The sequence below is a fragment of the Tympanuchus pallidicinctus genome, unplaced genomic scaffold, assembly GCF_026119805.1.
Source record: "Tympanuchus pallidicinctus isolate F22 unplaced genomic scaffold, pur_lepc_1.0 scaffold4, whole genome shotgun sequence".
Lineage (NCBI taxonomy): Eukaryota > Metazoa > Chordata > Aves > Galliformes > Phasianidae > Tympanuchus > Tympanuchus pallidicinctus.
Genome location: NW_026294758.1, coordinates 13,328,744 through 13,354,414, shown reverse-complemented (window position 1 = coordinate 13,354,414; position 25,671 = coordinate 13,328,744). Strand labels below are relative to the sequence as shown.

Sequence of the window (25,671 nt, the reverse complement as noted above, 5' to 3'; positions counted from 1 at the left end):
CGTATGGAAATGTAGCTGCATTTATAATGGATTTAATAGAAGGCAGTATTTGAAATAATAGAGATCTCCTTTTTCTGTTGGAAATGTCTGCGCATTTTTTTTTAATTTATGGTGTGCAAATGTGGAAAGGATTACTGAGAAAAAATCGTGTATAAATACACCTTCTCCATCTTTCTTTACCTAGGTATTTATAAATTAAGAATAAATGCCTTGAATCACAGTATCTAACTTTAAGGGTAGAAGTTCCAAACTTAAATAGAGTTTATATTTAATCATGTTTTAAATGGAATATCCTTTTTCTCCTCATTTATGTGAATAGTTCCTCCTACTTTCAGATTAGATTGTTAACCAGAAGATTATGGAGTTACAGAACTGAAAAGTAGCAATATAAAAACGAAAAAAAAACACTGTCAGATTTTGATATTCACTCACAAGAGGAATGAGTTCACACTGTAATCATGATGGCAAACGATTGCCTGCCCTTAAACGATGTAGCCAGGAGTTCAGGAGTCTTCAGAAAGGGAAAGGAGGTATGATTATGTCTGACTGTAACTCAAGGTTGTACTAGCTTGCAAGTTTCACATGGGCTAAATTGTCAGTTCAGTACTTTGTTGTTCCTGACCTCTGGCATTAGCACGTATTTTACAAGAGTCTGCTGGCTGATAAGTGAAGAAAAAGCCATTAGAATGTGGCAATCTGGGAAGTTGTATATCAGCCCTTGGGACTACACTTGGTAAGAGTAGCGGAAACACTTTTTGTTTGCCATTGATGTCCAAGTTGTATGAAAGAACATCATCGTGTTCTCAGGCACACTCCATCATAAGACTAGGCTCATAGTCACCTCATGGTGCAGTGTGCAGTGTTCTACCTTTAAATGCCAAAGAGGTGACCTGTATTAAGGATGCCATGAAGTGAATAACTCTACAAATTTTTACCAAGTAAAATGAATGCTTTAGCATGTACTGTCTGAATAATTTCATATATTACCTGCTTGGTGAAAAAAAAACAAAACCCATGCAGTAGTGAATTATGGTATTAATCATAGCTGTTTACTGAGTCCCTTTATCCTTTTAAAAATATTCAAAGGGAACAATTAGCTACTGTTATCCTCCTGATAATCAGCAAAGTACACTTATACTAATTTCAGAATAAAGCAGAGTTCTCACATGGGTGATTCAAATTCACCACGGGGAGAGGACAGCAGCTAATGGGATTTCCAGTGAGATAAATTTGTGTGAAAAGTTAGTCTTTGGGGGAGAATGAAATTCAGTTTTTTTCAGAGAGTCTGATTTAAGATGTGGTAATAAACCGTATGCAATATATAGATATTCAATGTGTCTCTAAGGATGTCAGCTATGAGAAGCAGAGGAGAACATGACTTCAATAAGGAAGAGTCTGACTTCCAGTGGTGCATTTAATGTAACTCTTTAATATGATATCTCTTTAGCTTAATTCATGAAGTTCCTTTTATGTGAGTTCTTCTACTTCATAAAGTTCAGCAGTTCAGTTCTGAATTCATTCTAAATCAAATAAGAAGTCTGTCAAACTAGATCCGTCCTTAAAATGTCCTCATTGAAAGATATGTGTTTTCATCTAAATTGTTAAGATATCCAGAAATCATGTTGTACTTTCTCGTGCAAAGTTTCTTATCTCAGACTTCTTTCATATCAAAGATTCTGTTGCTAAATCAAGGAAGTTAAGTGACTGATTTTTCAATCAGGATATATTTCCAAAGCTGGTATTCTGGCATTCATAACAACAAACATCCTATCAATATTCCTGCAGTTTCTTGATCTTTTACCCATGTAAATAATTAATATATAAATTATGAAATAGATCATTAGCAAGAACACTGATTTCATAGTATGGATTTACTGCAAAAGCAATATCAATTGTCAGTGGTTATCCCTCAGTGGTAAGAGGTTTCACAAGAATAGGATAATAAGGACTACCTTGGTTTTAACCTGGGGAAATTTTTATGGAGACACATAAGAAGCTACTTCTGTATGACATTCTGGCTTTTAAACATGCTGTTGACAGTATATAGTGACAAGGAGAGAGGAATTTGCAAAAATCTTGCTTGAGGCGAGAAGGCAAGTCTCCCTACAGCCTTTCTACACTGAGAAAGCAGCTCTTCCAGAGCATAGCTCAGAGCACTTAAATTCCTGAAAATAGCATAAAACTCATGCCCAGCAGGACTGGGGTGTATTCCTTGAGTGTGATGCTCATTTTTAAGAACAACAGGTAATGTTTTCTTCAGGATCATGCTGACTGAAAGATAAGTGGCAAGCTTATGTGGTAATGTTTTGGTAGCAGGGGGCAGCAGAAGTGGTCTGTATGAGCAGAGCCCATCAGTGCACCATGTCAGAGCAAAGCTGCTCCAGCTGCTCCAGCAGGGACCCACCACTGCCAGAGTTGAGCTGTGAATGATGCTGGATGTGCTCTGGGAGAGCAGAATTAAGGGAGGAAACACCGATGTGTGACAGCAGCTGGGAGAGAGGGGGGAGCAATGGGAGAGAAGCGGCCCTACAGGCAGAAGGGCAGGAGGTGCTCCAAGCAGCAGCTCCCTGCATCCCAAGAGAGGTCTATGGAGGAGCAGGCTGTCTGGAAGAGCCAGGGGAGCTGCTGTCTGTGAGGACAGTGCTGGAGTGGTGCCTGAAAGGTGGACCCTATGTTACAGAGCTGTGCTGGGGAGAGCTTGGAAAGCTGCAGCATGTGGGATCAGTTCAGGAGAGACAGCATCCTGGGAGAGGCACCACGTTTAGCAGTGGCAAAGACTAGTAGACATGAAGTGTGAAAAATAGGTGGATTATTGACGTACTTAAAAAAACAAACACACAAAAAAACCCCATAAAACAGAGTAACATAGGAGGGCTTCCCAAAAGTAATGCTTCTTGTTTTATTAAATTGGCCCATGACATCAGATGCGGATGTTGGTGATATGACCATCAATATTCCATTACATTTTGTAGCTGTCTGACAAATGGCAGCGGAGGGGTAATGAATCATAGAATCGGAGAATTTGTTTGGGTAGGAAGGGACCCTTGAAGGTCATCTAGTCCAACACTCTTGCAGTGCACACAGATATCTATGGCTAGATTGAAGTGTGCATGAAACAAAGGTGTGTCATTGAATTCCCCCATGTGGAAAAAAAAATACATCTACTGACATTCATCTTCACTTGCTGAACGCTAATGGAGACCAAAGAGGGTATGTAGCACAGTGAGGTGTTCCAACAGTGGTGACAAAGGCAGTGGTTCACCTTTGCTGGTACAAGTTATGAGAACAGCATGCAGGCTCATGTTCATCGCTGGCAAAAATGCACAGCTAATGCTGGTTACTGTGCTGAAAAATAGTGTTCTGTAGCTGAGAATTTGCTTTATCAAATAATGTTATTTGCTTTTTGCTTTAGATTCTGTGAAAAGGAATAGAATGCATTTCTCTCAAATCAACCTATGTAGATAACATGTATTATTGTGATTATCAACAAAATATGTCAAAGTGTGTCTGCCACTCAACAAACTGAAATGAGAGAGATCCAACCTCAAAAAAAAAAAAAAAAAAGTTTGAAACGACAAAGAGTTCAGATTTAAGTATTTGGTTTTTTACTTCGTGTTCTGTTGATGGTTAATGCTGCTGGCCATTACTAAATGCCTTGCACTCTGGGAAGATTACGGCTTATTAAACAAACATGTTTGATAGTGTAAGAAAGTTCTTCCTAATGTTTTTCCAGCATTCTCTGTTTTCTGTCTCCACAGCCTAAATGGTTTGTGGTGCCACATTAATGTGTTGAGAAACTACACAGCTAGCGTGAGGGCACGTGGCAGAGCATCAGCTCACATTTTAGTAGTATGTTGAAGCATCATTCCGAGTCTGCATGGAGTATTGGCTCTTAGTGCAGGGCTGCAACGGGAAGGGCCAGTTGCCATGAATCTGGCCTACTTGAGAGCATGTGTAATTTACACCTTCAGTTTAGTAACAAATTCAAATACAGGGACCTGCCCATCTACTGGAGAAGACACTGTGTGAGGAGGCTGGATAACGTGGTGTGAATTTTTGTTTGTTATAATGAGTGGGCATTTTTGCTAAACTGCTTCCACTTGCAATTAGGTGGTAGAGCCATCCAGAATCCATTCCCTGCAGGTGGACGGCATGCAGCTGTCTTATTTTCGAGGCTAAAACAAATTTTATCATGCACAGATGCAGCTTCTTCCAAACCAGAAGGACCCTTCACCACATGGGCAAATTTAATATATTAGGGTAGATGCAGATACACCATACCAGATATACACCCTGTGCTTCTACTGATAAACACTCACTGTGACTTCTCTTGAAATACAAGTTTAGGCTTAGGGAATTCTAAATCTAACTGAGGTTTCCTTTTTATTTTCTGTGATGTTGTTGAAACAACTGCACAGTTTTAATAAGTTATTATATAAAATAGTAATAATAAATTACATTATGTATTGGTAGTAAGTTGCTTGTACAAGTATGTTGTAACTAACATCAACATCTAAGCGTTGTTTAGCTGAATTCTGAAAACTATTTCCAGGTCTGAATAGTTGCTTAGATAAGAAATGAAGAAATATAGATACGCCATTTCTTTTTCAGTAACCAAGAATTTTGCGTAATTAGAAAGCAAGAGAAATCAAATTGTTTGAAAGATATCTATAAGATATCACCAGTAAAGAATTAAAAAAGCCTGTAGCCAGTAATTACTGTTGGAGGAAAAGTCAATCAAATGTAGTTCCTAAAATGGAAACTGTGTAAGGCAGCATGTAATGTGAAGCATGGAAAAGGCATAAGCAGTGGGTGTAAGAGCAGCATTGCTGGAGATGTCTACTGCATTCGTAGTAGTCCAGTAAAACTTGTGAGTGAAAAATAAAAATGTGTGAGTTGAGATGTATATTGATACAATTGTCAACTGGAAACACAGGAAGATTTGATGATGAATATGCTTACAACAAAGGTGTAGTGAGAATGAACAAGAGTGATGACAATTTTGGAGCTGTTAGAACTTGGGATTTTTGTTTTGCCTGAAATTCCCCTCCCCCCCCCCCCATAAGTATCTTGGTTTAAAGCAGTATGTGAGTTGAGAACACTAACAGAAGCCTAGAAAAAACAAACAAACAAACATTAAATCTCAGGAAACAGGCCAACAATAGGTACTTTGTAGGAACGATCAGGACACAGTGCCATGAAGAGAGAGCATAGCTTATCTCCTACTTAAATATTTTACTTTATTCTCTAATAGCCAGGGATTGGCTTAAAGTCTCAGGTGGGAATTACAGTTCTCCTTCCAATTTTCTTTAATTCACATTGACTTCGGTTATGTAGTATTACTTATTCTTCTTATTCGCACAAACTTGCAATATCTTTTTTTTTATTGCTATTGAACATCTGATCTCAACAACAGCCTGATACACTGAGTAAATCTATGTCTTTCAGGGTCTTAAATTATCTTTCTTTGTGTGCTATGCAAGTAGTAGAAAAGAAGATTCTTAGTGCCTTTTGTACACCACTTATTATTTTGCATATATTTGTCATGTTACCATCTGACTGTTTTCTATGCAAACAGTTTGAATTGTTTCTCCTTCTGTTTCAAAAGAGTTTTTGCAAGAGTTTTAAATGGATTCTCTGTGACCTTCTTAAAGCCGTCTTTGTTATGTGATGGATTTTACTGACACAGCAACCCCTACCGAACAGCAAGTGTACCATTTATTGGGTAGAAGATCCTTACAGTGCTTTCTATGTTCTCTATCTTTCATTTTGTTGAATGTTCCTTTTTTTTTTCATTTTAACCTGAGCTCGATGTTGAGCTTGACTTTTATTAAGGCTCCTAATTTGATGGCTAAGTTTCTTTTATAAGGTATGATAGTGGGACGAAAAGAGATACTCCCACTAGCTTTTGGATTTTATGGGGATATTGATCAGAGCAGTGGGATTCTTGTGACCTGTAGACTGGCTGCACTATGCAGTGACTGGTACTTTCAAAGGGATGGGCACTTCTATATATAAAGTCACTTGAACTGCCAGTAGGCATTATAAGCATCTTTCACAGGAGGGTATATATCTCTTCTCCTAATTACTGTCTTTCTTAAGGATTGCTAATAGTTCACATGGGAAGAAACCAGCATTCCAAATATACATACATTGCTGCTTGATTATCAAAGGTGTTTAGTTTGTTCATGTTTTGCATTAAAAGATAGCATGTGGAACATATTTTGCTCATACAGGTTCCCCTTTATATTTGAATTAATAACAAATTCTGGATACTGAATATACTGAACTCTTTAAATTCAGTAATACTGAAATACTGAACTCTTTAAATTCAGTAATAGTTGTCTCATTGTAATGTCAATTTTACACATTTCCTCTTTTATAACATAAATATAATGTCCTCTTTCAGCATGAGAATAACTGTTTATATTCCCTAAAACACTACAGCAAATACTAGCAATGAGTCTTGCTAAAACTGCATTGAAATGCATCTGCAAAAAAGCCCACACAGATTCCCTTTTACATATTCAATAACTAGGTTGCTTTATTTAAAATGGTCTTACATGGCTTCATGAAATGGGAATGTGAAGGAGTGTATTATGTTTGTATATTCTGTTAGAGTCATTATGCACCAGAGAAATATTACAACAAAATGATGAGTAGTTTGAAGAATTACAGGCAGCTCTTTTATAGCAGAAATGGAACTGGACACTGTGATTCGTCTGGTCCCTTCCACTTCTTTTCATGTGTTTTTCTTACAACTATTTGTATTTGGAGTGCATATTCCTGAAATATCTAATGTTTAAACAGATTTTGTATAATGATGATGCACTCATCATTCAAATTTCAATTTACATCAGTTGAAATTTTTATTCATTGAAAAGAGCAATGAGTATAATATCTCTAGATATGTTATAACAAATCTTTCTAATTTACTACTGCGTTATTCCATGCAGTATGTACTGTATAAATATTTTCAGTTTTCTTCAAGATTATCCATCCAAACAAACAGAAGCTATTATACAGGATCTGAGTGACATTTTATTATTTGGTGTTCTTTTTTTCTTGTGTTCCAGTTCACACTTACAAAAATAACATGTGCATTTCAGTTGTTACGCAGGTGATACAGCATTGTTATCATTACTGGACAGTACAACATTGAAGCAGATATTCTTTCTTTTTCAGATGCTTTCCTTTTCCTTTGAGGAAAATGTGTATTTTTTCTACTTCACTGTTTATTTCCAAAATGCAGTGTTTTTGGTTAGGCAGATTTCTGGAAGTGACTATTGCTGACTTGCATTTTCATCATTCCTAGCCATGAGAATAATCGTGACACTGTCCTAGAAAGTATTTGGTATCAGAAGACTCTTCATAATTTAAATGGAAAAATACTGATTAGAAAAGCTAGTCATTGCCTTCATTAATGTAGCCCTATAAATAATCTCACCAATATTAATTTCAGTGATTGCAGATTCTCACCTTCAATCTGTCAGCTTGTCATGTAGTATACTTCTTGAGTAAGCCTACTTACCAACTGTTTGTATGACCCCATATTTCTATCAGTGAAAGAATGATTACTGTTGAGAGCAATGTCCTTGGATTTCTGCATGGTTGGAAGCCTTTTTCAGAAAGCTTTGAACATGTGTACTTTGATTCAGCCTTGAAATGCTAAGTGGCATATAGTATCGTGACTGTTGCAAATTGTCAATTTCAGAACATTTCTTTAAGAAATTGCAAAATAAGCTCTGAAGACTGTGTTAACTGTATTATTACACCTATAGAGAATTATTTTTGTAATTTGTTAATATTTGCAACTCTGTTCTAAGAGATGATGCACATGATTGACAACAGAATTATGGAAAATTAGAGGAAAAGCACAAGAAACTTGATGATGAGCTTATCATCAGTTCTCTCTTCTTGCTCCCTACTTTTCATGCCCATTATAAGACAATTTCAGTAATTGTGACAGTTTAGGATCAGAGGCAGCTTTGAAAGGAGGTTTGCTTTCAGTCTCCATTGCAATCGCAGATTCTTTACATAGATACCAGTACATTTGTGTGAGGAAGATAATGAAGATAAATGAAATCTTGAAATGAAATCTTATTTCTCTAAAAAGAGAAAACTTAAGACTTACAGTTTTGTCACAAAGTCATATAGTCTGATCCATCTTTGTGTGAAGCAGCTGTTAGAAAACAAAGATGAGTTTTGTCATTAAGTATTTTTTTCATTTTTCTTTTTTTTGTTCTGCTGCAAGAACTACTGTGCTGAGCCATCTGTGTGCATTGGTTTGTCAGAGATGAAGAATGAAAATATTGTAAATGTGTTATGAACATAGGAGTGTGCAGTTATCTGTATAGAATATTTGCATTTCCATTGTTCATTGAACTAGTTGAAAATTATATGACACACTTTAATGTTTGTCATTTGAATAATTCACATGGCACTCCAAATGACAGTGCTAGAGATTAAAAACAAGGAAAAAAAAAGAAGAAACTAGTGGTCTTTTTATACTACAGATTCAATGAAGAGTTTGAAGAAGGCAAAGAGTACTTTAGTTGCTCTTTTGAAATTTTAAGTAGTCGTTATTCATGTGAATCGTTTTGAGATCAATGATTTTATTTGTGAATAAATAACGTACAGATGCAAAGGAGAATATTTTTAGACCTATTACCTCTGAGTTTGAAGCATGGAAAAAACAATGCTTAGACTTGAAGTGAAATATTTCAAGATAATATTCTAATAGTATATGCCAATTTGCATTACAAACGCATTTCCTTTGTATTTATAAGCTATCTCAAGGAAAACTCATGGTGCTATCACATTTAAATATGAATACCCGGGATATTCTTCTGTCTTGCATTTATTCTGATACATTAAATATTGCAGTTATTTCTGTAGGATATCCGATGAGTGTTCTAGTTTAGGAGCGTATTTTAAAAAAATCTCTTTCTCTTCTCTACTTGATTTGCTTTGCTTCATGTGGCAGAGTGGTCTTAGAGCAGAAGAATTGGATCCCTTTGAGATGAAGATAATCTCAAATAAAATAATCAGATAGTATAAAATTCCTCATGTTGCACACCATGAATCGACATAAAACATTTCAGCAAGAAGAGTCCATGATGTTCAGTCTGCCCAGTCAGCCTAGAACTTCTGTAAAGACAATGTCCCTGAGTTACGGTTAATGCAGGCATTGTGTCTTCCACTCTGATCATCATAGCCTACAAATACAATTCTGTAAGGTGATACTACTTTCAAATGCAGACATAATGTGCATCTGCTTGATTTTTTTCAGGTGCACTGCAAGAAACGAAGAAGGAAGTTTCTCTTCCTTTTTTTGTGTTTCTTAATGTGTGATGTCATGGAAGACACTTGAGTTTCTGTAGTCTCATGATCTGTATTCTGGCCTGATTTTTGTTTTATCCTCTTGTGTGGCAGCCTGACACCTCCCTGAGATTATATCCCCATCAGACTCAACAACCTGGCTTCAGTATAAATCACTAGCCTTACGTGGAAGAGTGTCAAAGAGTCAAACACGAAGAAGGATTTTTGGTGGGATTGTTGAGTTGACTCTCCATGTAGTAACACAGCTGTCAGGTCCTAGGGAAGGAATGGAACATGTAGAGGGGCATAAAAGTTGCAATTGGCAGCTCTCCATTTCCTTCAGATTAGATAGGTGTTGTAGCTGTTGTACATCATTTTGGTGATAAAAGCATGGGTACTCTTCTGACTTTCTGGAGATGTTCGTTCTTGCCGTGATACTTTCTGAACAAGTGCTCAGATCTTTTGTGATTTCAAGTTTCGGTTGTTCCTTATGATCTCAGAAGAATTCTACTACGAGTGCTTTGAGATGAAGGAACAAAAATAATAGCATTTAAGAATTGCTCTCTTACTCGGAAGAACAGAAAGTGAATTGACATTGCATGGTCCAGATGCGTTTGTGTTTCGGCATTAAAGAGAATTTAGATTGTAGCTTACCTGCAAATAATAGATACGTTTTGAAATCTCGTCAGATGTCATTTTAACCACAATACAAGTCAGTAAGGCATCTTGTTCTGAAAATGTGTTTTATTTGGTCCTTTCTTGTATTAAATAGATTTGTACATGCATGTAGTTATTGTGCTCAGGCAGTTTTTAGAGTTTTTATTAAAAGCAATATTCTCTTCCAATACGAGTAGTTTTCATTGTTAGAAAGCAATTAGATTTTACTTTTTTTTTTTTTTTTTTTTTAATCCATTCTACTTCCTTTGACATTCATACTCAATATCAAAGAGGGTTTTGAAATCACACTGCAGAAGACATACAACAAAATGAGGGGGGTGGGGGGAAGTTATAGATGACGATAGCTTACTCAAATGTAAAATTGGGAGTTCACATTCTTTGTTTCTGACATTATTTCAATGCTCTAACAGAGAAAAAGGCTCCTAAAAAAATTAAAGATGTTTTGCAGGGATTACACCACCTGTAGCCCTAAGTCCTTATGGAGATGGTATCTGTAAAGGCAATTCCTTAGCTGCTGAACAATGTCTTGGAAAATGCAATAACCTATTTAGATAGGTCTTATTTGATGTGAGCATCAAACAAAGGTGACATTGCCTAGCTCGCTTCCATAAATACAAGTTCCAGTCCTGAGAACTGTTTTTAGTTGCAGGACATATAACTCTCTAAGAGTCATGAAGAACTAGGAGATTGTATGTGCTCTGAGATAATAGAGCTGTCAGTCAGAAGACAGAAGTCGTTACAATAAATAGCCTTCTTCCTGCACTGGATAGTCATTGGTGATGTGAGAAAACTGCTTCATGTACATTCTGCATTTTCTATGGGAAGTGAAATCTGGAATTCTTTCTCACCTTTCCAGAGGAAGCAAGAAAATTAGTCCAAAAAATAAAGTGATTGGTAAGTGGCTAATAAATTCATGTATATATTAAATACCATATAAATAGCATGTATACTTAATACAAATATCATAGGATCATCATAGAATCATGGAATAGCCTGGGTTGAAAAGGACCGCAATGATCATCTAGTTTCAATTTCCCTGCCATAGGCAGGGTCTCCAACCACGCTGCCCAGAGCCACATCCAGCGTGGCCTTAAATGCCTCCAGGAATGGGGCATCTACATGTTCCTTGGGCAAAGGAATCATACATTGGAAGGGACCTCTGGGGTTCATCTGCCCAAACTCTCTATTCAAAGCAGGGTTACTTCTTCCCAGGATATATCACCTGCCAGCTTGCAACAAAGATGCTGAAGGATATTGGGCCCAGAAGGGAGTCACCACCAGTGACTTGCCTCCGGCTGGACTTATTGCCAAGGTCTGGCCATTCAGCTGGTTTTAAATTCGTCTCACTGTCCACTTACCTAGTCTGCACAATGTCATTCCCAACACAAAAATGCTGAGACAAAGTCTTAATAACCTAACTAGATTTGAAATATATATAAGATCCCTTGCTCACTTGTGTCTAGTAAGCCAGTGACATAACATAGAAGGCTATGTTGTTGATCAGGGATGATTTCCTTCTCGTAAATCTATGTTGGCTGCTTTGCATCACTATCATGTGCTTGGAAATGCTTTTCAGGATGATTTTTCCACTACCTTTCTAGGGTCTGAAATGAGGTTGAATGGCCCATAGTCCCCCAGACCTTTCCTCTTGCTTTTATGTTTATATATATATATGTATATATAGAATGTAAGAAAACGTATAATCATTCTAAGGTTAAAAAACTTAGGTATTGCTATAATAAACATTTTGGTTTGATAAAGATATTCATATCTAAGACAAGTGGTTAGTCATGCAGTAATTAATTCTTTCATTTAGTAACCCTCCAGGCAGATGATTTATAAATGTGCTCTTGATCTACTAGGTGTCCATGTATGTTAAATGTAATGAAAGGTAGTACTGTGCAGTCAATAGAGGGGTGAAGAGATTAAAGAACTGTGCCAAAAGGTCTAACCTTTTCTTCTGTTGACACTGTTGGATTTTTTCTGTTATTAAATCTAACAATGAGATTTATAAGAAGTGAAAAACACACATTTATGAGTAACTGGTACTACAGATTTTTACAGTACTAGCAAAGCAGAAAAATGATCTTTGAGCAGCACCTTTGCGTGCACTTCTGTTACATAAGTGTACTGAAGTCCCACAGACAACTTTTAAGAAATTAGATGTATATAGGTTGGCCATAAAGAAATACAATTCATTCCATGTGTATCAAATGCAGGTATGCGAACAATTACAACCATCTGTTTTAGTCATTTCAGAACGTCCATCATTGTATCCTCCAGGACTTATCAGTCTAATAACATTTTTAAAAACACATGCCGTAACTGTACTTGTATTAAAAAGAAGATACATCCCTACATTTTCTCTATTCTAAAATGCATTATCAACTGTATTTCAGAAGAATACAAATACCTGGGGATATGCAAAGGAAAATATGCTCATTTACTGATCTGGGTTCAAACTTTCTCTGAAAAGAATTGGACTTTTTGCCTTGAGCCCACTTATACTTTGTGTACTAATAGCCCAGCTACTGGCCATAGTCTAGTGCAGGATAATTTAAGTTTACTTGTCAGATTGAGAATTTTGGAATATAGATTGTAATAAAGACTGATTTAAAAGTAGATTCAAAAATTTTAATTTTTTTTTCTTTTCTTTTTTTTTTTTTTTACTCAACTGCAGCTAAAACGATTTGTCAAATGCTTGTTATATAAATATCCAGTTATTTTAATAAAGTTCATTGGAAGCAAAAGGAATTCTTGCTTTACAGACTTTCAGCTTCATTCCAAAATTACATGGTAAATTATTTAATGAGATGAAGGTTTCCATGACAGTATACATTAAAATAAAAATAAAAAAAGAAAAATCTGTTTCAATTTATGTAAAAACTTTTAAAGTATCAGCTCTTTAAAAACCATTATGAGAAAGAGTGTTATTCCAAAATTCTATTAAATTTAAATTGCCTCTTTGGAAAAGCTATTCAATATGTATTTAAACAAATAAACACATGGGTTACTCTGAAGGTAAAACCTATTTATTTCCATGGAAACTGCAACAGATACAAAAAGCACAGTAACACTATTTTATACAGAAAATCCTCAGCTGCAAAACACAAGTGCATCTTCACCAGCAATGAACAAGAGCCTGTATGCTAATTATAGCATATATGTCTTAAAGAGTGATTTTTCAGATAGATGCTATTGCTGTTCACTGGTACTATAACAGTGTTACTGTGAACACAGGTGGAAACTATAGGTAGAATAGATGCTAGATGAAGTGATCCAGAAATGAATTAGTTATGTCAAAAAATATCGTACTTTACAAATAAATTTCTTGCCACATCATATTTATTAAAACAAAATTAAAAAAAAAAAATCAAACTCAAAAAAAATCCTTCCACAATTGTGGTCTTGCCAGGACAGAGTAAAGAGGGAGGATCATCACTCTCAGTTGGCTGGCCATTCTCTTTTTAATTGCATCCCAGGATACCATTAGCCTTCTTGGCCACAAGGGCACACTGCTAGCTCATGTTCAACCTGTTTTCCACCAGGACCCCCAGGTCCTTCTCTGTAGAGCTGCTCTCTAGCAGGTCGTCCCTTAACCTGTGCTGATGCAAAAGAAAATGGACTGTATTGTCACTGCTTGAGTGTTGTGGTCAATGGCTGTGTCCAGGTGGAGACAAGTGATTGAGTGGTGTCCCCTCGAGTCTATCATAGGAGCGGTCATATTCATCATCTTTGTCAATTACCTGAATATTAGGGTTCAGTGCACCCTCAGCAAGTTTGCTGATGATGCTAAGCGCAGTTGTGCAGCTGATACAAAAGAAAGAAGGGATGCCATCTAAAGAGACTGAACAGGCTTGAGAAGTAGGCCTGTGTGAATCTAATGAGATTTATCAAGAGCAAGTGCAAAGTGTTGCAATCCCAGAAAGATACATGTGCAGACTAGGAGAAGAACTCATTGAAAGCAGACCTGCAGAGAGGAACTTGGGGATCCTGATAGACTAAAAGCTGGGTATGAGTAAGCAGTGTGCACTTGCAACCCAGAAAGCCAACACTATCATACATCAGAAGGGGACTGCATCAGAAGAGAGGTGGCCAGCAGGGTGAGGGATGTGATTTTACCCCCTGATCTGACCTTGTAAGTCCTCACCTCAGTACTGCACAGGGAAGACACGGAGTTTTTGGAGCAGATCCAGAGGAGGCAACTAAGGTGATCAGAGGACTGGAGCACCTCTCTGAGGAGGAAAGGTTGAGGGAGCTGGATAGTTCAGCCTGAAGGAGGATGCAGGGAGACCTCATTGTGGCCTTCCAGTGTTTAAAGAGAGGTCAGAAGCAGGAAAAAGACTGACTTTCTGTATGGGCTGATAGTGACAGGAGAAAGGGAAACAGTTTTAAACCGAAAAAAGAGAGATTTTAGAAATTGGGAGGAAGTTTCATTAGGTGTTAAGACAGTGGCATGGGCTGCCCAGGAAAGCTGGGCATCCCGGGAGATGTTCAATGCCAGATTGAATGGGACCCTGGACTATGTGATCCGATGGGTGGCAGCCCTACATGTGGCTTTGGGGTTGGAACTGGATAGGCTTTAAAGCCTCTTCCAATCCAAGGCATTCTATGATTCTATGACAACGTCACGATCCCTATTATTACGGGTATCATTTTACTTCTACTCTGTTCAAAACATCCCTCCCTGAAAAGCTCCACCATGTCTGATTGTATTTTTTCTTCTAATTCTCACAGATTCCCTTTACAATTAATAACACTTGGTACAGAATTGCATATATGTAATTATATTGGTGACATTTCCTTCCCACCATTGTATTTGGTTTCAGAAATGCATAAAACTGAGAGTACTTTTACCAGATGAAAAAAACTGAGGTGGAGAAACAGGCTCAGGTAGGTTGAGCCACGTCCAGATTTTTACACTGAAATCTGCAGCAAAGATATAATATTAAATCAAAATATAATATTTGTTTTGATTCTTAATCATATCCGTATTATTTCTCATCCTTACTTCCATTCTACCCCCATTAAAAACAGAAGAATCCACTGAAAGTCCTCTTAAGGCATTTAAGGGTTTTACAGTGCAGTAGTTTTCCATACCTTGCAACCAGTTATATGACAGGAATTGCAAATCACTGAAAGTCTAGCAAAAACAGTCAAGTCCATAACTCATTTCTGACTTGTGAAAATAATCTAACAATCACCTTAGCTCACATCATCCAAGTCTTTAAAATAGCAAGTAAAATTTGTTTCACGTGACTTTGAAAAGTACAGCAGTGCATTTCAATCATATGATAACTGCCAACGTGACAAAGTAGCCCAAAATACATCGCAGTATCCTGCAGCCAGTAGGACTAAATCTAGACTACAATAAAACTATAGTTTATTCTGCACCCAGTGCATCTTTCAGGGTCAGTCTATATCTCTCTCTTTTATCAGCTGTTGCTGGCACTGTAGGAAGCAGTGTCAGTGTTAGGTGACAGAGCTGTGGATGATTCTGCCCAGAGAGGTTGTGGAGATAGTCAAAACCTGCCTGGACACCTGTCTGTATGACCTGCTGTAGGGAGGCTGGATTCAGTGATCTCCAGAGGTCCCTTCCAACCCATACAATTCTGTGTGTAATTCTGTGAAATGTATTCTACTGAGTGGCTCAGAAAAGAATTCTAATAAAAAGGATTGTTCTGGAAGACATTTACCATAATGTGTCATATCAAATACTTACAGGAGAAAGAAGACTTTATATAGAATCATGACAATAGTGTAATATTTTCCCTTTAAGGATGGGAAGCGAGAGGCTTGTATTTTTTTTGTTCTTGAGCATAAGGCTGTTTTCTTCTCTTTTGGAAAATCAGATAACAACAATATCTGAACTGTGAATCACTTCAGTATGACATTAGAGTTGAAGTATCCTACAGGTTCTTTGGCACAGATTTTTTAAAGCCCTATGTGGTCAGGAAGCTATCAAAAAGCAATCAAACCACTAAATTTTAACAGATGTCTGTTCTGAGTATGTACTGAATACATCTAGTTCAGATTTAATGTGTGTGTTAAGCTCACAGATTTCATGGGAATGAACTCTATTTCTTTTTGAACATTTAACTCAGTTGTGCTACTAATTTACTAATACTTGTTTTTCTATTATTCTCATTAAATCAAGGAATGGTTATAGCTAACATTATAACTTTTTTTTTTCTTTTCAGTGCAGTCAAGCAAAGCAGTTCCTAAGAAACAAATTAGAAATCTTAGAGCCATAGTTGTCAATAGAACTGTTTCCTCTATACTAACTTATCTCTTCTGTATCTTCCAACAAAGAGATAAGGGTGATAAACCTGTTCCTGCAGACTTTTTGATGATGCTTACTGGTTCTGTTTAACTACTTTTTTTTTCTTTTTTTTTTTTTTTTTAACTTTCTGCCTCTTTTAGAAAAAATAAATTACCTCTGCAATTTAAGATTCATTTAGTAAAATACAGGATCATGACAAAGAATATTTGAACATTTAAGAGACAATTTCTCTTGGTAAATATAAACTAGATGTTATATGTTTAAAAGGACTAGATGTGTCCTTCTATATGTGAATCACTCTAATCTTTTAAACTGTATACTTTAACTGAGTAGACCTCTGTTAAGGTGGTCTTAATAAATCATCTTTTAAATCAGATTATTTGCCTAATAAAACTGGTAGAATTATATGCATTTCAATGCACCATCAGTATGTAATAGCTCAAAAAAGTTGGTACTTGTACAAATTGTTACAAATTGGTAATAACAAAGGGGTACATAGTACTGCTTTCATTTTATTTGTTAGGGAGGTAGTAATTATAAATCTGAGTAAGTTCGTGTTTAAACAACAGGTTACTAAAAAGTTCTGCAACCAAGGTCAAATGCTTTGTGTGGTCTTACAGCATTTATGCATCAAAGTATGCCAGAACCAGTATGGCATAAATAAACATGAAGAGTGTTTTGAAAAAGTCTATTAAGAACCATCAAGTAACTACAAGAAAAGCCCTGACTAAGGTCCAGCTAGAAGATAATTATTCCATATTGTATTTCTCTACAAGTTTCCAGTAAAAGTCCCCAGTGACTGAAAAAAGGGATGCATTACTTCCATTCACAAGAAGGGGAGGAAGGAGGACCCAGAGAACAAGCTGGAGAGCCTCACCTCTGTACCTGAGAAGACCATGGAATAGGTCCTCCTGGGAGGCATGTTAAGGCTCATGAAGAATGAGTGAGTGACCCAAGACAGCCAGCACGATTTCAGAAAGGGAAAGTCATGCCTGACCAATCTGGTGGCCTTCTGTGTGAAGTGACGATACCAGTGAACAAAGGGAAAGCGACTGATGTCATTTTTCTGGATTTTTGCAGGGCTTTTGAATCCTATTACATCCTTATCTCTAAATTGGAGAGGATGGACTATTGGGTGGAAAAGGAATTGGTTGGAAGGTCACAGCGAGAAGATGTGATCAATGGCTTTATAACCAACTGGAGGCTGATAACAATTGGTGTTCCCCAGGGGTCATTATTAGGTCTAATACTCTTTAACATCCTTATCATAGTGACATAGACGATGGGATTGCATGCACATTAAACAAGTTAACTGATGACACCAATCTGAGCAGTGTGGTTGATACAACTGAAGGAAGGGTTTCCATTCCAAGGGGCCGTGGTAAACTCAAAAGGCACACCCTTGTGGTTCAACAAGGCAAATGCAAGGTTTTGCTGTTGGATCAAAGTAATCCCAAATACATATATGAAATGGGAGAAGAGCTCCTTAAGAGTAACCATGCTGAGAAGTACTTAAGGATTCTGGTTGACGAAATACGAGCCAGCAGTGAGCAATTGCAAGCCACAAGGCCAATGATATCCTGGGTTCCATCGGAAGGATGGCAAGCAGGGCAAAGGAAGTGATTGTCCCTCTTTGTTCTGCCCTTATGAAGCCCCATTTGCAGTACTGTGTCCAATTCTGGGGCTCCCACCACAGGAAAGTTGTGGAGTTTTTGGAGAGGGTTCAGAGGAGGACCATGAAGAAAATCCAGAGGTTGAAGCACCTCTCTATGAAGGCAGAAGGAACTGGGATTGTTCAGACTGGAGAAAAGAAGGCTCTGGGGAAACCTCACTGCAACCTGCCAATATTCAAAGGGAGTTTATAAAAATGAGGATATGTGGGTAGATAGTGATAGGACAAGTGGGAAAAAAACTAACGGGAGATTTAGATTAGATATCAAGAGAACTTTTTTTATGGAGAGAATGGTGAGATGCTGGAATGAGATGCTGGAACGGGTTACCCAGAGAGGTTGTGGATGCCCCATCCCTGGTGGTGTTGAAGGCCAAGTTGGATGGGACCCTGGGTAATCTGATGTAGTTCTTTATCTAGCAGCTGACAACCCTGTCCATGGAAGGGGGGTTGGAAATGATGATCTTTGAGGTCCCTTCCAACCCAAGCCATTCTGTGATTCTATGATTAATCAAGTATTAACTAGCATAAATTCTTATTTTGAAGTAGAACTCAGACAGGGAAGTTCCTACGATTTCTGTTTTTTATACAGAACTTTACTTTTTTTCTCATTCTCATTCTTGCCCAGCTTGTTCTTTTTCCATTTTTTAGTTGTGATTCTTCATAAAAGCCAATTAAAATATAGAGATTATATCCTGTTGAACTTCTGTTTTCTGTATATTAACCTGACTTTTCTTGGAAAAATCTTTGCAATATTACTGAGGTACAACTGGAGTATGTCTAATGAATGTCTCCTGTCAAGGGCCAAGTTTGCTTCCAGTATGGATGCTTGAATCATGAGGCTGTGGCTGAGATGTTCCAAGCATTTTATCAAACTAGAAGACAGATGACAGGAGTTACAGCCGAGTTGAATTGACAACATATGATGGGGAAGCAAATATAAAATAAGAAATAAAGAAAGGGTGTGTGTTTTTGCAGAAGGGAAGTTCAGGAAGTCTGCATTGGAAGATGTAGTCTTGGATCAAAAATAAAGGTTCAGGTGCCAGGAGCTTGGAATTTGGGCTCAGTGAAGAAGAAGTAGGCAGGAGACAGGAACAAGGTGTACTGGTGCTTTTATAGCCAAGAAACAAGCTGTGTTGGCAAAAACAACTATTCAGGCTTATTTGTCGCTTTATCATAAAAAGTCGGGTTATTTCCAAATAGCACACTAAAGAACTCAGATTGCTAGAAGTAACAGTTAAATACTTGATTATGTCAGTTGCATGATTTAAATGCACGTTTTATTCAGGAAATTTTTCTGGAATGCACATGTGGCTGTAGTTAGTAAGTGAAAAGTAAAATAAGGAGTGTATATTCTTAGTTAAATTATTTTTTGTGATGCAGTATCTGATTTTATTCATGTTTTATTAAATAATTAGAGACTTGGGGAAAAAAAAAACAAAACAAAACAAAACAAAACAAAACCAAAACAAAAAAAAAAAAAAAACCAAAAAAACAAAAGCGTTGTTCAGCAAAGGAGGGTGAAAACTCAGAACTCTGCCCCATGGTGATTCTTCAAATCAGTATGCAGCATAGTCAGACTGTCTCTTACTTGTTAATTTCAAACAGCAGTTCTATTTCAGGATGCATGATGACTGTGCTTCAAACAGAAGCATGCTTATTATCTTTGTAGTTGTGGTTTGATCACAGGAAGTGTAAGGTAGGAAATGTAAATTTAATCATCTTCAGGATACTGAGGATCCTGAATGCAGCCTTTGCTTCCTAATCAACTCTCTTCAAGCAATTATTCAAGCAACAATCTATTTTCAGAAAAAGGTCAGTGTTTCCTTGTTCCTGTATCACAGTCAATTTCAGAATCTATTATCAGAAAAGAAATCTCTGGACAGAGTTTTTTTTGTTTTGGTTTGTTTTCTGTTTGTTTTGGTTTTTAAACTAACCTAGATTTAGGAATGCTGGCACTTAAGCCTGTCTGGGAACTCATTTTTCTCAGTACTTAGCAGACTTAGAAAGTCCCTCCACAAGAAACATAATTCTTCTGGCTGGTAGCAGCCAGATATCTCTGTGTAAGTTGCTACAGTGCATGAGATTATGTGAACTGAATGTCCAAGTCTGGTCTAGCATGACACCTAGACTTACTTGATAAGTAAATTACAGTGATTTTTATTTTTTTTTTAATATACATAGCTTACACTAAAAGCAGACCTCTTCTGTAGGACATAAATCAGTTGCATTGTCAGAGAAGAATTTTTATCTGGCAACACAGTGTAATTCTGTAAAAGTCTTTAGGAGCAACTACTTCAGAAACTCTGGCATTTTAACATGTCTGTTCTGCACAGATCTACATGTGGCAGTATGACAAGAAGAAATGATGTATTTCAGGGGGTGGGGGAAAAAGCGCTTCAGCCAATGTAAAGTTTAGTACCATAATTGTCACATCTAACACTTTGAACAAAACCTGGCTGCAATTTGTAGAAACCACTTTTAATCAAATATGCTACCTATATGCTTTCATATTTGACCTATGACAAATTAAATAATTCTGTAGGACTTGTGCTTCTTTAATACCAGTATTCTTTAATACCGTCCAGTTCATTATCTTTCCCACTAAGGATTTGTTCTTGTATCAGACGTGGTGGTAGAGTGAGCTTGTCTTTCCCCATTTCTCAGTTATGACAAATTTGTTTGAGCTGTTGGGATTACAGGTACTCAAATTACTGGGGAAAAAAAATCACAGCGGGATCAAAGTAACAAATATAATAATGAAAGAATTCATCTTTTCTCACTGATCATAGCTAATTGTACAGTAGGGATAGCATATGAAAATTACTTTAAAAATATCTGGTATTTAATGTTCAGCCTGTTTTCTGACAGACAATATGAAATATGATAAAAAGTTGTGTATTTTTCTCAATATATTTCAAAAAAAATGGCAAACCATAAAAAGATTAAGTATCTTGAGAGGATAGTCTTGACATACAGAAGCTTTTAGGAGTGCAGATTACTACGTTTATTTTACCAAGTAAAAGAATTGTTCATCGTTCATTTAATGTTTTTTCAGTTTATAGTGATCTTGGTTTTTTTTTTCCACAAATACGTTAGCTTGTATTAAAACGATGAATAACCTGCTGAAAACTTAAGGTTAATGGGCTTTGCTTAAAAAGGCAAATAGGGAGCTGAAGCATCTTGTTAAATTGTATAATGCATATAAAGCATTTAATATAGAAATGAGCAGGTCTGTTCTCTGGTCATTTCCCCTGGCACGTTTTATTTCTAGCACTCTGTGCTGTTCCTTCTCTTCCACCTTTTTAATAGACAGAAATTCAACTAAGAAGCCCATGAATTTTTATTAGCCCAAGATGTGATATTTTTATAGGCAACAGCTAGTAAGACATGCATGATTAAAAAGAAGCTCAGAGATCAGTAACCATCATGAATTTTAGTATACTTATCTGAAATTTTGCTAGTTGAAAGAAATGAAACTAGCCTCCACATTTAGGTGAAGGTTTGTCCCTGCATTCCCTTTCAGTGCAGCAGGAAGATAATCACAAGATGGTTGTGGTTGCCAGAATCTCTGGGTCCATTTGTCCCATCCCCTGCTCCAGCAGGGATACGCAGAGCAGGGTGACAGAACTACATCCAGGCAGCTTTTGGATATCTCCAAGGAGAGACCCCACAGACTCTGGGTTCTTGTACCATCGCTCCATCACCTGCACAGCACAGAATTGCTGCCTGATGGTCAGAGGGAACCACCTGTGCTCCAGTTGTGCCTGCTGCCTCTGGTCCTGGCACTGAGCAGCAGTGACAAAAGCCCGGCTCTGTCCTCTGTGCACCCTCCTTTCAGCTCCAGTCAGAATAGATGGGAAAGATCACTTCCCATCAGCAGGCAGGTATTCAGCCCCTTCCAGAAAAGCAGGGCTCCTCACGTGTAACGGTTTCTTGGAAAGACAAATGCTGTCAGTCCAAACATCCCCCACTTACTTGTTTGAGCCTCTAAAAAGAAAATTAACGCTTTCACAGCTAAAACCATGACAGCCATTTAACCCAATATAGAAAGAGCAAGGGCAGAAGAATTTCTGCTATCTTTCCTCCTCACACATGCTCTGCATTCATAGGCCATTTGATCAGATTAATTGAAAGATACATTCTTGCTTTTTTGATCTGCTGTGTATGGCTGCAAAAACATGAATGAGCTATTTTGGCTTGTCTGACCAGTAAGTGGTATTTGGTGGATATTATGTGCCTTTGATGATTCAAGGGGAAAGAGAAATTCTTATAGAGGAGAAGATGGTAAGGAATATCCATTGGCATCAGTAAATACTTTGGATTTGTGTCTAATTTTTCTTCACATCCCTAAGCCATACTTCCTCATTAGAAGCAAGAAGAAGATTTGTCTGGGCAATATGAAATTATGTATAGACAAGCATACATACCTATTTGTACATATTTATCTTCATCTTGCAGAGACTCTGCATAATCTAAAGAGACTATCACGTCATGAAAAGAAACAGCCTGCATTATATGTTTTAAATATATTTCTACAATCACGAACAGGTGTATTCTCAACATAATTTGGGCAGAACCACAATCACCTACTGTATCTTTGTTCAAATAAAGGTTTTGTGTAAAATAAGCAAGTGATTGTAGAGCAACACTATCAATTGTTTAATCTACATTGAGGCTGTCTCACACTTTCTGAAATGAACATTGCATATACATTTTCAGATACCTGTACTGTTCTTGAGCTTTCAGTTGTATTTAATCCAGTTTTTTTCATGGTAGAGTAATATACTTCAAAGAAATCACTGGCATCAGTGCAGTTCGGCGTACCCACAGAATATCAATTAGTTATACTGCTATACACAAAGGTATCTTACAGTCTTTAAAAATGTTACAATATTTCTTTTTCCATTGTAATTCTACTTGCAGTAGCTTTGCTTCCCATAGCCACAAAGGCAACAAGTTTAGTTTTGGAATAAAAATCACCCTTAAAAAATGTTACGTCTTTGGAGTGTTTTAGTGAAAACTGATTTGATTTCACCAACTTGCATCTTGCTAAAATAGCCCACTTGTCATTCTCGGTGTGTGAAACAAATATTCCAAAATTAGTAAGGGAAGTAAAAAGAGTAACTTAAGAAGCTAGAAGGCATTGCAGCAATGCGTATTGTGCACTAAAAAATTAATATTGGTTCATACGCTACCTCAGCTTAATTCATTCTACATGAGAAGGTGCAGGAATGACTTGTTTCATTTATAGCAAATTTTCCAGCTTGAAAGGTACACAGCTTTTAAATTTGCAGAAAAGACTTGAGGAAATTTCCCTGTAGACATGGCAGAATCCAGGGGAAACTTGCGTATTAAAAAATTGGATTTTTTGTTCATAAATTTTGAGTATATATGAGAAATCAAATTGAAAGTTCAAAAGCTACATACTGAACTGCAAGAAGACAAGCAACTTTGCTGACAGAACTGAATTCTTTCTCTACTACATAAGCCTTATTACATTGGGTTTAGTACATGGAAGATACTTACTTGGACCATATACAGTACTTGGATCTAAGAGGAAGAGTTCTATTATGTGCTTCTGGTAGAAACTCTTTCAGAGTTTGTGGAGTCACGTATTAAAAACAGTGCTCCCAAGGACTACATTGCAGCCTGGTGCTGTTCCTGAACATGTACCGTGACAAAGATGTGGCTTCAGGATCAGGTCTCACACTTGATTCAGGTGTGCAAAACCCAAGCAAAGCTGACTTGGAAGCCACTTCTGTACTTATAGAAGCACTTGTCAGGTAAATGCTAATCTCAGTACCAGTACACTGAAACAGACGTGGTAAGTCTGATCTGACTCTTGCCATACAAGTTATCAGAAAGGTCGTTGAGCTTTCCCTCACCTACCCATACTTCCTCCTTGTCCTTTTAGCTGGCCTACAAGCTTTTTGTTGTAGTGCCGAGTGCTTCAGATGTACTTTGAAACCAGAAAAAGGAAAAGCCTTGCTGTTGCGACTGCAGAGGAGGGACACAGCAGGTTCTGGATCTAAGATGTCCACTTCCCCCCGTATTTTTAACTTACCTGGCAGTGTTACCAATGAAGCTCTCCTCTCCTCTCTGTGCCTTCAGTTGCCAGTTCTGCCCCCTGCCCTGTCCTGGCGTAACCATTAGTGCAGCTTTGAGGTGAATCAGAAGGGGAAGCTCTGCCCTGGTGCTGGCTGGGTGTCCTCAGTTGGGCTCACTGCTCGCACAGGGCTGGTGCAGGGACAGACAGATGGGTGGGCTGAGTGCTACCCTGCCAATTGTACAGCGGTGCCAGTCAGTCAGCTTAAAATACATGGGAAGCTATGACCTTCTTTAGTTTGTACATGCCAACTCAAACCAGTCTCACATTTTGGAGACAGAAGCAGGTTCAAGTGGATCGTAAGGAATATTTGTTCATTTCATAGGCATTGAACTCACCAAAGAGTGAAACTGATTTCTCTCATTTGAATGTGTTTATTTTAACATATTTGTGTGCTATATGGCTATATGCTTTACCTCAACTGCATCTGAAATGGATGTGCATACTTAGTGAAGCAGAATTATAGTACAAGCTGAAGGTAGCTTTCATGCTTGCTGTTCATGTTCTCCTCAACAGGACTTTAACAGTTAATGAAGCTAGTGTGAGCTATCATATTTTAAATATTTAATTATGTACATTGATACGGTTATTTGAGACAGTAATGCATAAAATCCATACTCCTTCTAAGTCTTAGAATTCTCTGTGTATTTATTTTTATTCTGTAAGAATGTAACTGAGAAATACCACCATTCTTTGATATCTATTTAATGACTGAAAAATACTATATTGCATTTTAGAAAAATAACCTGATATTATATGTAAGGTTATCACATTGAAAAACACAGGGTAGTATTTTTGTAGCATTAGACACACATTACTGAAAACAGGAAATTGAAGTAAAATTAATCAATGCTATCTTTTGAATTTAATAAAATTTGCAAGCTTTCGGATCAGGCTGTTATTTTCAGTTTGCTCACCAGCTCATGCACAGGAAGGAAACAGTTAAAAAAACAAGTCAATTAGATAGGTAATGAGTTAAAATGAACTGAGAGACATTCTTAAATGGCATCTGTTAGTAAAAAAGTAGACTAGCTGTATTTCTAGAAGCTGAAAGTGTTGCTGATGAGTACTCTGTTAGGACTAAGTGAATTTTTACATTTAAGGCCAAGCTATGATGTTGTCTGGGAGTTGTAATGCAAATCCCTGAGCAAAACTCCTAATTCTGCTGTGTGGGACATAGTAAATCTTTTGTAGGTATAGGAGACTAGCAAACTTAATGTGAAATTGTTTTTACTTTTTTCCTAGAATCAGCCCTGTTTAATCACGCATTATACTGACTGTTAACTGGGAAAAAGAATGCATGTCTTCTAATGTTAGTGTATAAAGACTGTGTTTTTGTACTTTAAATATGTGCTTATTGCTTTTACAGTTTCTCTTTGCTAATCCTGACATTATCTTGTTGGCTTCCCACAGATGTAAATGAATGTGAAGCTGAACCCTGCAAGAATGGTGGAATCTGTACAGATCTTGTTGCCAACTATTCATGTGAATGTCCAGGTGAATTTATGGGGAGAAACTGCCAACAGAGTAAGTATTGCCATGACTTTACATCTCTTTTAAAAAATGTAAGGATTTTCCTTGACAAGAACAAGTAGAGAAATGTCTGACTAG

General features: G+C 37.2%; 1 protein-coding gene across 2 annotated transcripts in view; it reads left to right on the top strand.

The window, feature by feature from the left end:
• The window catches only part of EDIL3 (EGF like repeats and discoidin domains 3), a 271,818-nt gene that overhangs the window by 142,481 nt on the left and 103,666 nt on the right, over positions 1-25,671 (top strand). For both annotated transcript variants that reach the window (XM_052700525.1, XM_052700524.1), the window contains one exon: positions 25,474-25,587. In XM_052700525.1, coding sequence (XP_052556485.1) covers positions 25,474-25,587 — 114 coding nt within the window. The remainder of the gene's footprint in view (positions 1-25,473; positions 25,588-25,671) is intronic.